General features: G+C 38.6%; 1 protein-coding gene across 2 annotated transcripts in view; it reads right to left on the reverse strand.

Annotated features, from left to right (window-relative positions):
* The window catches only part of LOC136026998 (regulatory-associated protein of mTOR-like), a 272,404-nt gene that overhangs the window by 115,920 nt on the left and 141,971 nt on the right, over nt 1-14,513 (reverse strand). For both annotated transcript variants that reach the window (XM_065703879.1, XM_065703880.1), the window contains 2 exons: nt 5,250-5,435; nt 645-839 (listed from right to left, as the gene is read on the reverse strand). In XM_065703879.1, coding sequence (XP_065559951.1) covers nt 645-839; nt 5,250-5,435 — 381 coding nt within the window. The remainder of the gene's footprint in view (nt 1-644; nt 840-5,249; nt 5,436-14,513) is intronic.

Below are 14,513 nucleotides of genomic sequence, written 5' to 3' on the forward strand. Positions count from 1 at the left end.
TTACGGAATTCTGCTGCCAAGCAAGCACCTTGTTTTTTAGGGTCGATTTTGTGTTTTCAGTAAAGCACCAGCTTTTAAAATTCTGCAAATATGAGAAAATCGGTTTATTTGAGCTAGTTTTGTTGCACAATCTGTGAATCAACATTTTTGTTCTTTTAAGTTTCAACTCCGCTCTTTATTTCCATAAGAAAATTTAATATTTTAAAACAAGTATCTTCAGGGAATTAAATAAATACACATTTAAAGATAGATTTATAAATATACAATCATGCTACGGATTTAACAATATATTTGATTAGATAATTTATTTGATCAGTTGATATAATATATAATTTTGTTAATAATTTATATCAATATATTTTAACACGCACAAATTAATTATAACTTTGTAGATTAAATAAATATGGAAACTTCATAATATCGATTATAGTAAATCTTAAATCAGTGTCACGATTGAATGAATTTTTGTCCAATGCAACATCTTCATGGAATTAGCTATACTACATCTTTTCCTGCTCAAGCTTTGGAAATTGTGGAACAAGTATAACCCAAAGGGCAAACACTATAAACCTTCTCCAAGAATGGAGAAGAACAATCATGACTACAAGGACATTTACGTGACAATTTGCGAAGAAAAAACTCACCAAATCCACAGCAAGTATTTTGGCCCAGATAAATATCAACATGGGTCTTAGTTCTTTGACAGAACTTTGTAGAAGCTTAAGTACATAAGGAAATATTCCAACACTAAGGGCGAGGTTAACAGCCCAAGGACCAAGGTCCAAAAATTTTCCAAGGAGCTGAAGGGCACGCAAACGATGAACTTGGCTCAGTAATACCTATAATTAGGAGAAACATAGAATTGGTTAAAATTTGACATAAAGGGAAGGAAAGGAGAGAGAGACAAAGAGAGATACATAGAGAGAGAGAAATAGCCTTGCATTAGTCTTATATTTTACGTTATTCGCGAGAGTGGTAGAGCATATCTTTTATGTTTGAAACCAAGAAAAATACGAAGTTTTTACGTTTTTAAATCGGTTATAAAAATTATGCCCATTGTGCCCGCTACTTATAATGACTTGAAACTTTATATTTTATTGAAATTTCAGACCAGCTGAATACGTCGGACAAGTTTCAAGGCCACCTACACTTCTTCGAGCAAAAACAAGCGCTATTAAATTTGAAAATATTTGTTTTCGCTCCCCTATGTTTTATTCCATTTTCCGATACAATACATCATCATCATCATTTTATTTATAACCCGTCACAAAAACTGGGCAGAGCCCAGAAAAAGACGTAGTAAAAAGCAAAAAAAAACTAAAAAGAATCAACAGAAATAAATAAACAAAGATATAACAAAGATAAGCAAAGATATTATAAAGAAATAAACTTATGGCATTCAGTAGAGAATCACAAATACGCTTCTCAAGAACCCCAGCTGGGTTTACCACTTGATACTTTCTTTGCAGAAAAGAGTTCTGCACATTGATAGTTCCAATTGATTCTTAGTTATAGGCTAATGCTCGTTTCGTAAATATTCGTGTAAACCAGGGGTATCAAAAATTACTTGAAGTTAGTCCCATCTGTCATCGCAGACCGTCTTTGAGACTTTGGAGAGCTTGGTGGCTGATATTCGATCATGGTAAGTGATCCCGGCAATTTGTCACAGTGATTTTTATTCAGAGGCAGCAAGCCGACCCCGATCATTTTTTTTAAGAGTCGAGTCGATGTTTTACAGGCATAATGGCGATAGGGAAGATGAACGAGTTGAATAGCCTCACTTTAAACATCGTTGATAAAATGTCATTCCTCTAGAAGGGCATAAGACTCTTAAAACAGGAGTCCACAAGTGCCAGGCCTCTCTTGATTCTTTGAAACATTTATTGTCAGAGGTAATAAAGCTACCAGATAGATAACTTCCTCAACCCACTCTACACCATCCCTTCCAAGCAGGGGACTGAAATTTTCTGGGGAATTTGGTTTACATGAGTAGCGCATGTTTTGCTTTCGAGGTGTTGATGGTCTTCCCAAATAGGTTGGTGGCCGTGTGAATGATCTCAGCCTGGAATCAAAGATCATGAAGAGTTTTCATTTTTTCCATCCGATCTGTACCCTAGTCGTAAGCTAATTTGTATTTCAATTCTCCTTTTACAAGGATACCAGACGAAATATCCGTAAGTGAAAAGAATGCAGTTACATGAAAAAGATATTGAAGATCTTCGGTGATATCAGGCAGCCTTGCAGAACACCGTTCAACGTTTCAAAGCTTTTGGTGAGCCCTTTTCCGGTCAAAACACAGCTTCTGAATGTTGTGTGCATGTCTCTAGTTAAGAGAACCAAGATGGGTGGATGTCAAAGTAAAGAAGAATATGCCATAGACCTTCTCTCTATTTGAGTTCCAACACCTGTTTGAGGTCTACGAAAAGTAGGTGGATATTGCGTCGAGTTCAAGATATTTTTCCGTGATTTGATGAACTTTAAAAATCTGATTAGCCGTGGACTTATTTGATCGAAAGCCCGCTTTGTATTCTGGGATCACCACTGAGCATACTGGTCGGATGTGTCCAAGCATGACTCTTGTCAGAAATTAGAGCGCCATGGCTTTAAGACTGATAGGTCGATAGTTTACTTTAGAACGTTTCTTATGGAAAAAAGAATATCGTAGCTTCGCACCAAGGTGAGGGAAAGTGACTTGATTCACAGGTAGTTGGGTTTAATACAAGTGTGATACAGGTCAACGAGGGGCTCACTACTGACTTTTAGAAGTTCTGGCTGAATTCCATTATGGTCGGCAGTTTTATTTGTTTTAAGATCTCTGATGGTAGCTTCTATTTGTGTTTCCTGGCGGACCTGGGTCAGTAGCAATTACGGTAAAACTAGATAGTACTGTTGGCCTGTTGGGTCAGAAAGGATGTTCAAATTCATTTCATTTTCAAAGTGTTCTCTCCAGCTGATTTCAGCAGTGGATAGTAACTTGTTGCCAAGTTCATTGAGGACAGGACATTTTTTGATTTTTCTTATTACAAAATTCTTTCACACTTCTATGCATGAAATGTAAGCCACCTTTCTTGAAAACCGTGTAGCACTGCACACATTTTCCCTTAGTAAAGCCACGGTGGGCACGGCATATAGCTCGTGTAGAGCTCATTTGAATTACTCGTAGTGCTCTCTGCATTCTTTGTCTTGCTCGTTGACGAGTTTGCGCTCGACAGTATTGAAGACAGTATTGAAGTTATTTTAAGTCATGTTCTAATACTAGATTGACAGGTGAGCAGGCTAGTGACAGATAACATTCGATACCTAGACACGAGGATATAGTCTATAAGATTTGAGTTCCTCTATGGGGGGAAATCCATGTAACATCGGAGTCTGTGTTTGAACAGTCCCCACTATGAAAACTATATTGATGTCTCGGAAGAGTACAATGTGGCTTTTATCTTATTTACTTAGTTGTCCATTTACCATTTACCCTTGCATATTCATTCCCTGTGTGTTCCTTGTCAGTATTAAAATTAAAATTGCAAATGATAAAGATTATGTGCTTCTTTGGAACTGAATAGACTAGATTTTAAAGCTGGATACTGAAACTCTCAGACTCTTCGTCATTTCTGCTGGAATCCGGAACATAATAGCATAAAAACCCAATGATCCCTAGAGCTCTTGAACAAGATCTACGACATGAATTAGCAACACTTTGAACAATTTCACTAAATAATACTAAAATATACTTCACTAAAGAAAAGTCAAGAAATAAAGGAATAGAAAGGTTCATGAAGAAATAATTCTTGTGATACATAATACTTACTAATTGCAAAAGGCACCATGCATGACTTTCGTGTGTCGCTACAAGCGGATATAGCTTTTGTGGGAACATTGGTATGAACCTACGATAATCGTAGCTTGATCACTTTTGACGATTCATGGCGACACCAAAGAGTATAGGAAACTTGTGTGAGTGGAAATGCTGCTAATATCAAAAAGAAAAATCACCAAAGCCCTTTCAGCTTTTGATGACTTTATTTGACCGAAAACTGATGAATTAAAATCTTTCTTGTATTTAAAATGCAAGAAAGTTTTTTTTTTTTTTTTAAGAAGAATTCTGTTACAACTATGCCTATCAGCATATAGTCAACTGGCCTAAGCTACTTCACCTGTCAAGATTTTTCCAAGCTAGCCTAAGCCTACTCGGTAGAGACTATATTTTGGCTGAAAAGAATTCTTGAAAACAAAAAATGCTGATTAATTATAATTTTCAGACAGATTTCAGGTTTTATGCCATTCTCTTTGGACAACCCTGCGGACAAATATCACAATTTGTTCTCCCGAAAGCACTAAGGGTGCCATCATCAGGAGGGGCAGCGATGATAGTAAACGGTTATTAGGTTTATGTACAGATGTAAGATAATACAGACGGTAACAAAACAGTTATTACTTGACACTCAATACTTTCTTATACACTGAATATAATTTCAAGAAGTGGCAAAATACAAACATTAATGTGTCTAATTGACAAGCCTATTTGGCCAATAATCAGAATTGGCACACCCTTTTTGCTGTTAAATATTGATAACACATTCAAGCGAATAAAACAAATATGAAATCTTTACTGTTTTTTCTGTTCTTTGCACCTTGTTGCCAAAACTTTTAGGAATATTTGAAGTAGAGAAGAAATCAAAATAAAAACAATTTTGCCTACTTGAACGATCTTAGGTCTATGCATGTCTGAAAAATGGGATTTTCTAAGATTTTTATTCTGGTTGTTTCAACATTATGAAATTTTTTAGGGCTGTTAAACTTGGCATTGTCAATAATACAAAGTTTAACGATATGTTGATTCCCAAAGAAAGCTATACGTTGAAATTGAAGCTACTTCTTCTTAGGCTGTTTGATGCCACATGTTTTTTAGTTATCTTTTATCGATTTTTAACCCATGTTTTATTTTTGTTTATTATTTTTTTGTACACACTACTACCAAAAACTGCTCAACTTTATATGAAGGATATATTCATTAAAAATTGAATCCCCGATTATTATTATTTTTTTTGAAGATATATTTGATAGTGTGACTTTCCACTTAACCAATTCAAACAACTAGATTTCATTTTGGTATTCTTCGTACTTTAAATTAAGTCTTTTTGTATGTACAAAAAGAGTGCAACTGAAATCTGATCTGGAGATTGCCTGTTCAAGACTTTAACACCCACGATCAAAACGAAGTGCAATTTGCCAAAGAAACGAAAGAGTATTACCTGAAGCAATATGGGAAGCTGTTCGGGCTTTTTAGATTGTGATCCGTGGCTCAGCCAAACTTCAAAGGCTGTCAATTGCTCCTCAAAGAAAGGAGAGTGCTCATAGATCGTCTCTCCTTTCAATATTGCAGGAAGCTGCGACAAACAGACATCAAGAGCCAAGTCCCAAGCTTGCCACATGCTATGCTGAAAAAAAGATACGGTTTTCTTTATTTTCGCACATGAATAAGGACCCTTTTTTTTCTTAAATTTAATGCTGATCTACATTAGAAAGCAAATCGTAAGAAATAAACCAGCAAGCATCAGAATAGAGTTCATAGAACAAATGCGTAATGTTCAAGCGTTTTTTTTAGAGGGTGTTGAGAACTTAAAAAGACGAGATGCACACCGGCTATAGAAAAATCAAGGAACATAGAATGACCGCAAGTGATAGGAATGATTGTAATCTTGTTTGTTATATATTTAAAATAGTTTTCTTTTTATATTTTATGATATGTTTCGACAAGACTTTCACGCTTATGCCCGATGAATTAGCCCTATTATGCCCAATGAATTAGCCTCACGCCCTCAGGAAGTGATAGGAATGGATACAATCTTGTCATTGAATAACAAACGACGAAGAAACGCAAGCTGACAGAAGCTAGAACCAAACTGCAGTATGTCCCTCCTTTGTGTGTCTTATCATCCTTCTTATCTAAAATTTTGACTACTCTGGCCAAAATCACTATTTCCTATCTCAAAACGTTTATCCAATGCCCTGGAGAGTTACAGGGTATCCAGCAGAAAAAAGAACATAAGAGGGGACCTGATTGCCCCTTGACCATTTTTGGCTGTTTATATTGGCATTAAAATTTCTAATTCTGATCGAACGAATTCCCTCCCAAGTTTCTTCGACTAACCTTTCTATAAAAAAAAAAAAAAACAAAAAAAAAAAAAAAAAAAAAAAAAAAAAAAAAAAAAAAAAAAACAAGAGCTAAGAGCTCGTATGGCACTTGTGACAAGGCCGGAAGAGCCAAGAGCTAAGAGCTCATATGGTATGAACTCTAGCAAAATTCTAAGAATCAATAGACTGATTTAAAAAAAAAATCAGAGGCTTAATACCGGTCAGGATTTAAAATAAGAGCTCTGAGTCAGGAGATTCTTCTAAATATCAAAACTCATTAAGACCCGATCACCCATTCGTAAGTTAAAAATACCTAATTTTTTCTAATTCTGCCTCTCCCTTCAGCCCCCCAGATGATCGAATCGGGGAAAACGACTTTATCAAGTCAATTTGTGCAGCTCCCTGACACGCCTACTAATTTTCATCGCACTAGCATGTCCAGAAGTACCAACCTCGTCAAAGCACTGAACCCCGCCCCCGAAATCCCCAAAAGAGAGCGGATCCAGAACGGTTACGTCAATCTCGTATCTGATATTTGCTTATTCTACCCACCAAGTTTCATCCCGATCTCTCCACTCTAAGCGTTTTCCAAGTTTCCTCCTCCAACACCCCCCAATGTGAACATATCTGGTCGGGATTTTAAATAAGAGCTCAGAGACATGGGTTACTTCTACATATCAAATTTCATTAAGATCTGGTCACCCGTTCTTAAGTTACAAATACCTCACTTTTCTAATTTTTCGAATTATCCCCCCCCCCCGACTGCACAAAAGAGATCAGATCTGGTCCGGTTATGTTAGTTGCATATGTTGGACTTGTGCTTATTCTTCCCACCAAGTTTCATCCTGATCTCTCCGCTTTAAGGGTTTTCCAAGATTTCCGGTTACACCCCCCAACCCCCCATGACATTAGATCCGCTCGGGATTTAGAATAAGAGATCTGAGTTACGAGGTCCTACTAAATTTGAAATTTCATCAAGATCTGATCACTCCTTCGTAAGTTAGATATCCCTCATTTTTTCTAATTTTTCAGAATTAACCCTCCCGCCCAAACTCCGCCCAAAGAGAGCGGATCCATTCCGGTTATGTAAAATGCGTATCTAGAACTTGTGCCTACTTTTCCCACCAAGTTTCATCCCGATCCCTCCAGTCTAAGCGTTTTCCAAGATTTTAGGTTCCCCTCCCCAACTCCTCCCAATGTCACCGGATCCTGTCGGGATTTAAAATAAGGGCTGTAAGACACGATATCCTAACATCAAATTTCATTAAGATCCGATCACCTGTTCGTAAGTTAAAAATACCTCGTTTTTCTAATTTTTCCGATTTAACCGTCCTCCCACTCCCCCCCTCCCAGATGGTCGAATCGAGGGAACGACCATTTCCAATTTAATGTGGTCTGTTTCCTGTTACGCCTGCAAAATATCTTCATCCTACCTTACCTGGAAGTGCCTAAACTAGCAAAACCGGGACAGACAGACCGACCGACAGAATTTGCGATTGCTATATGTCACTTGGTAGATACAAGTACCATAAAAACAGTCGGAAAAATAGATAATATATGGGAGATCCATCACTTCATGCTATGTCATCCCTATAGTAATGACACTAGCCCTTCCACTTTGTCTTTCAAACAGCTTAGAAAATATTCCAGAATAGTTTTGCTTTACCAATACATTGAAATGTCGGATTTACCAACCAACCCCTCCCCATCCACTCCCATGGCCGACCTAGTTAAACCATATTTTACTTTCAAGATTTATCTTGACTAACATTAGGAATTAGGAAGGTAGCATATAATTCCCATTCCTTATGCTTCTGACAGGCCAGCAAATCCTTGTGAATCCCCATTCATGACATCCTCCTTCACATGCTTTAAGAGTGTCAATAGAACTCAGATAAATCGGATATTAATCTTACATCCATCAGGAAAATCTGTATTTAATTGGCGTAGAAACCGTAAGATAGTGACAGAAGAAAATCCCAAGGGAAATTAAGACGCAAGTCTAGAGGAAAGCAGAGGAATTCCCATCCGATCTAAATTATAATTTATGAAGTAGGCTAAGGAAAGACATAAGACTACCTATATCACGTGGTCCCAATAATGTAAGCTACCTTCTTTTCCACAGGGCATTTACTTTTCAGCTATGTGGGTAATGTTAGCTACATCAGGGCCTTCATGAAGCAAGCTAGGGCTAAATATATTGGAGAATATTCAGCAAAAACTTAATACAAAAAAAAAATATTCGCCTTTAAAGATACCCAGCATTGATCACTATGCGAACAAATTATCTTTGTATTTAGTAAAAAAAATGACACTATTACTGCTGCTTCTGCTACTACAAACCCATTGATACACATAGCTGTCTAAGGACGACCCAATGTCAAATACTCCTCGTCATTTAGCCTGACCGAAAGCTTCTACGTTGGATACCGAACAGAAATTGCCGAAAAAGGGATTGTTTGTTTGTAATCTCTTACCAGCTTACTGTTAAAGCCCAGCATTCCCATTCGATACCTTTGATTTTGCAGCTTATTTAGTTAGCCTTGATTGTGCGGTCTTTTTGCACCATACGAGAGTCGACCAACCATGATCGAAATATGTATGCATGCATCCCCGCGGAAAACAAGGTTGTGAGTTTTGTACATCATATGTGCCTACCAACCCCTGCTAGACCGACTGGTGACGTCTGCACAGTTGTTAAGTATCTTCCTCTTATTACTGCTTAAAACCTAAAACTACCTTTATCAGATAGCCTCACTGCACTTCCGAGGGGGAGCTTACTTTCCAAGCCGTCCGCAAGGGACGTTCGTGGCTTAATGTACTTAAAGCTAAAATTTCCTACCGGAAGTACAGGAGTTTATTTACTGCTATTTCTTTCTATTATGCCAAGTTCATTTACCGTTATTATTCATCTTTCACTTGAAAACTCAATCAGACGTATGACACACGATTTCTATTTTACTTCTTTCCTCGAGAACATAATTTTTGGAATAAGATCTTTTTTTCCTCGAAGTCAATGTAATAAACATTATTATTACAAAGGTAAGAATACCCATCGGTGATTCCAGTAAAGTGCAGGCTATTTTAAGGAGCTGCACAAAGAATAAAGGGTTACTCGGTGAGCTTTAGATCTGACCCTCACAATTTTGAGACCATACAAATTTTGCAACCGACAGCACTGCTTCCACTATCCCCGATTTTTTATGGCTAACCCTGATTTTCCTAAAAACAAAATTATTTTTCCAGACCTCCCTGAAAACTGACACTGATGTTTTGCATTTTGTGTTAACCTTCGTGTATTCACGAACACGAATTTCTGGATATGTTTTGCATAAGCCAATTTTCTTTTGAACAAGAGCTAAGAGCTCATATGGTACTTGTGACGAGGCATGAAGAGCTGAGAGCCAAGAGATCATATGGTATGAGGTCTAACAAAATTCTATGAATCAATAGATTGATTTAAAAGGAAAATAACAGGTTTAATACCGGTCAGGATTTAAAATAAGAGCTCTGAGTCATGATGTCCTTATAAATATCAAAATTCATTAAGATCCGATCACCTACTCGTATGTTATAAATACCTAATTTTTTCTAATTTTTCCTCTCACTTTAGCCCCCCAGATGGTCGAATCTGGGAAAACGACTTTATCAAGTCAATTTGTGCAGCTCCCTGAAACGCCTACCAATTTTCATCGTCCTAGCACGTCCAAAAGCACCAAACTCGCCAAATTACTGAACCCCACCCCCATACTCCCCCAAAGAGAGCAAATGCAGTACGGTTCTGTCAATCACGTATCAAGGACATTTGCTTATTCTATCCACCAAGCTTCATCCCGATTACTCCACTCAAAGTGTTCTTCAAGAATTTCCTCCTCCAACTCCCCCCCCCCAATGTCGAAAGATCTGGTCGGGATTTGAAATAAGAGCTCTGAGACATGAATTCCTTCTAAATATCAAATTTCATTAAGATCCGATCATCTATTCGTAAGATAAAATACCCCAATTTTCACGTTTTCCAAGAATTCCGGTTTCCCCCTCCAATCCCCCAATGTCACAGGATCTGGTCAAAATTTAAAATTAGAGCTTTAAAGCACAAGATCCTTCTAAATATCAAATTTCATTAAGATCTGGTCACCCTTTCGTAAGTTACAAATACATCAATTTTCCAAATCCCCCCCAACTCCACCAAAAAGAGCAGATCCGGTCCGGTTATGTCAGTCACGTATCTTAGACAGGTTTTAAATCTTCCCATCCAGTTTCATTCTGATCTCACCGCTTTAAGCATTTTCAAAGATTTCTGGTAGCCCCACCAACTGCCCCCCCCCCCAATTACGCTGGATCCGGTTGAGATTTAAAAAAGAGATCTGAGTTACGAGGTCCTTCTAAATATGAAATTCCATTAAGATCCGATAACTCCTTGGTAGTTGAAAATACGTCATTTTTTCTAATTTTTCAGAATTACCCCCCCCCCCCATAGAGCGGATTCGTTCCAATTATGTAAATCACGTATCTAAGACTTCTTGTTATTTTTCCCACCAAGTTTCATCCCGTTCCCTCTAATCTAAGCGTTTCCAATCATTTTAGGTTCCCCCACCCAAAACTCCCCCCCAATGTCACCAGATCCGGTCGGAACTTAAAATAAGAGCTTTGAGACACGATATTCTTCTAAATATCAGATTTCATTGAGATCCTATCACCCGTTCGTAAGTTAAAAATACCTCATTTTTTCTAATTTTTCAGACTTAACCCCCCCCCCCTCAACTACCCCATAGAGAGCGGATCCATTCTGGTAATGTCAGTCATGTATCTAGGACTTGTGCTTATTTTTCCCACCAAGTTTCATCCCGATCCTCCACTCTAAGTGTTTTCCAAGTTTTAGGTTTCCCCCTCCGAACTCCCCCCCCCAATGTCACCAGATCCAGTCGGATTTAAAATAAGAGCTCTGAGACACGATATTCTTCTAAATATCAAATTTCATTGATATCCGATCACCCGTTCGTAAGTTAAAAATACCTCATTTTTCTAATTTTTCAGAATTAACCCCCCCAACTACCCCAAAGAGAGCAGATCCGGTTCGGTTATGTCAGTCACGTATCTTAGACAGGTTTTTATTCTTCCCATCCAGTTTCATCCTAATCTCACCGCTTTAAGTATTTTCTAAGATTTTCGGTTCCCCCCCCCCAACTGCCCCCTCCCCCAAATTACGCTGGATCCGGTTGAGATTTAAAATAAGATATCTGAGTTACGAGATCCTTTTAAATATGAAGTTTGATAAAGATCCGACCACTCCTTCGTAAGTTAAAAATACGTCATTTTTTCTAATTTTTCAGAATACCCCCCCCCTCCGATAGAGCGGATCCGTTCCAATTATGTTAATCACGTATCTAAGACTTCCGCTTATTTTTCCCACCAACTTTCATCCCGATTCCTCCAATCTAAGGGCTTTCCATCATTTTAGGTTCCCCCACCCCAAACTTCCCCAAATGTCACCAGATCCGGTCGGGACTTAAACTAAGAGCTTTGAGACACGATATCCTTCTAAATATCAGAGATCCGATCACCCGTTCGTAAGTTAAAAATACCTCATTTTTTCTAATTTTTCAGAATTAACCCCCCCCCCCCAAACTACCCCAAAGAGAGTGGATCCGCTTTGGTTATGTCAATCATGTATCTAGGACTTGTGCTTGTTTTTCCCACCAAGTTTTATCCCGATCCCTCCACTCTAAGTGTTTCCCAAGTTTTAGATTTCCCCCTCCCGACCCCCCCACCCCAATGTCACCAGATCCGGTCGGGATATAAAATAAGAGCTCTGAGACACGATATCCTTCTAAATATCAAATTTCATTGAGATCCGATCACCCGTTCGTAAGTTAGAAATACCTCATTTTTTTTTAATTTTTCAGAATTAACCCCCCCAACTACCCCGAAAAGAGCGGATCCGTTCCGGTTATGTCAATCATGTATCTGGGACTTGTGCTTATTTTTCCCACCAAGTTTCATCCCGATCCTTCCACTCTAAGTGTTTTCCAAGTTTTAGGTTTCCCCCTCCCAACTCCCCCTCCAATGTCACCAGATTTGGTCGGGATTTAAAATAAAAGCTCTGAACACGATATCCTTCTAAATATCAAATTTCATTGAGATCCGATTACCCGTTCGTAAGTTAAAAATACCTCATTTTTTTAATTTTTCAGAATTACCGCCCCCCCCCCCCCCATCTACCCCAAAGAGAGCGGATCCGTTCCGGTTATGTCAATCATGTATCTAGGACTTGTGCTTATATTTCCCACCAAGTTTCATCCTGATCCCCCCCCCCACTCTAAGTGTTTTCAAAGATTTTAGGTTCCCCCCTCCCAACTCCCCCCTCCCCCAATATCACCAGACCCGGTCGGAATTTAAAATAACAGCTCTGAGACACGATATCCTTCCCAACATCAAATTTCATTAAGATCTGATCAACCGTTCCTAAGTAAAAAATACTCCAATTTTTCTATTTTTTCCGGATTAACGGGCCCCCCACTCCCCCCCAGATGGTCAAATCGGGAAAATGACCATTTCTAATTTAATCTGGTCCGGTCCCTGATACGCCTGCCATATGTCATCGTCCTAGCTTAACTAAAAGTGCCTAAAGTAGCAAAACCGGGACCGACAGAATTTGCGATTGCTATATGTCACTTGGTTAATACCAAGTGCCATAAAAATCGGGGAAACTGAAAAATATGGGAACACCGAAATCACTGGCCACTTGAGTGATGTAGCAATCACTTCAAACATTTTTATAGAAATGCCGAAGTTAACGCTTTTAGTTGTTAATATCCATTTTTGGTCATCCAATATTGATTTGTATTTTGTTTTAACATTCATGTTTTCATGTACGCAAACATTGGGGGAGATTTTGCATAAACCAATTTTTTTAAGGAGAACTTCGAGGAAACCCCGAGAAATTTGGGTTAGCACTGCTCGCTTTATTGATTTAACAATCATTTCAAAAAATTTGATGGAAATACCAAATTTAACACCTTTTGCTGTTAATGTCAATTTTGGTACTTGTATGACAAACCCTCGACCTAATGTTCTTCATCTTAGTAGAACCTGTTCCTCTGACACTCAATTCTAATGAAATTGAATAAAATACAAGTTTGTTCAATTGAAAGTAAGAAGCGACATCAAAACTTAAAACGAAATGACATTATTACGCATTTGAGGGAGTTCGCCCCCTCGTCAATACCTCACTCTTTACGCTGAAGTTCAAATTTTTTTCCAGTTCTTTAAGAATGACCCCTGAATCACGAAGGCCGTTGAATTAGAATAAATAGCTCTTTTGAAAGTACCAAAAACAAGAGCTAAGAGCTCATATGGCACTTGTGACGAGAGGTCGGATCCGCTCCGGTTATGTCAATCACGCATCTAGAACTTGTGCTTATTCTTCCCACCAAGTTTCATACTGATATCTCCACTCTCAGCATTTTCTAAGATTTCCGTTTCCCCCCTCCACCCCCAATGTCCTCAGATCCGATCCGAATTGAAAATGGAGCATCTGAGACACGATATCTGTCTATATATCATGTTTCATTAAGATATATCACCCAATCATGGGATAAACATACCTCAATTTTTACGATTTCCCTCCATCCAGCCCCTCCCAGATGATCAAATCGGGGAAGCGACTGTTATCAAGTCAATTTTGGCAGGTCCCTGACACGCCTACCAATTTTCGTCATCCTAGCACGTCCAGAAGCATCGACCTCGCCAAAGCATAGAAAATTCCTCCCCCCTAACTCCCCCAAAGAGAGCAGAACAGGTCCGGTTATGTCAATCACGTATCTAGGACTTGCTAATGCGCTTATTCTTCCCACCAAGTTTCATCCCGATCTCTCAACTCTAAGCGTTTTCCATGATTTCTGGTGTCCGCCTCCAACTCCACTCAATTTTACGATCTGGTCGGGATTTAAAATAAGAGCTCTGAGACACGAGGTACCTCTAAATATAAAATTTAATGAAGATCCAATCACCCATTCGTAAGTTAAAAACACCTCACATTCTCAAAGTTTTCCGTATTAACCGTCCTTCCACCCCCACCCCCACCCCAGATGGTCGAATCGGGGAAGCAACTATTTCTAATTTAATCTGTTCCGGTCCCTGATACAACAGCCAACTTTCAGCGATCGTTATATTGATCACGTATCTAGTTTCGGATCTTCTTCATGTAAAAATTGGAGTTGTCCAGGATTCAAACCCTGGAACTCTCGCACACTAAGCAAGAATCATACCACTAGACCAACAAGCCACACTTAAGAGCAACTATCATTTGTTTTATCGACAAATAAAATTCTTCCCAACTATCTCGTTCGCTTCCTCCCCTCGTCTCCCCCAGACGGTCGAAT

This window comes from Artemia franciscana, chromosome 5 (genome assembly GCF_032884065.1).
Source record: "Artemia franciscana chromosome 5, ASM3288406v1, whole genome shotgun sequence".
Classification (NCBI taxonomy): domain Eukaryota; kingdom Metazoa; phylum Arthropoda; class Branchiopoda; order Anostraca; family Artemiidae; genus Artemia; species Artemia franciscana.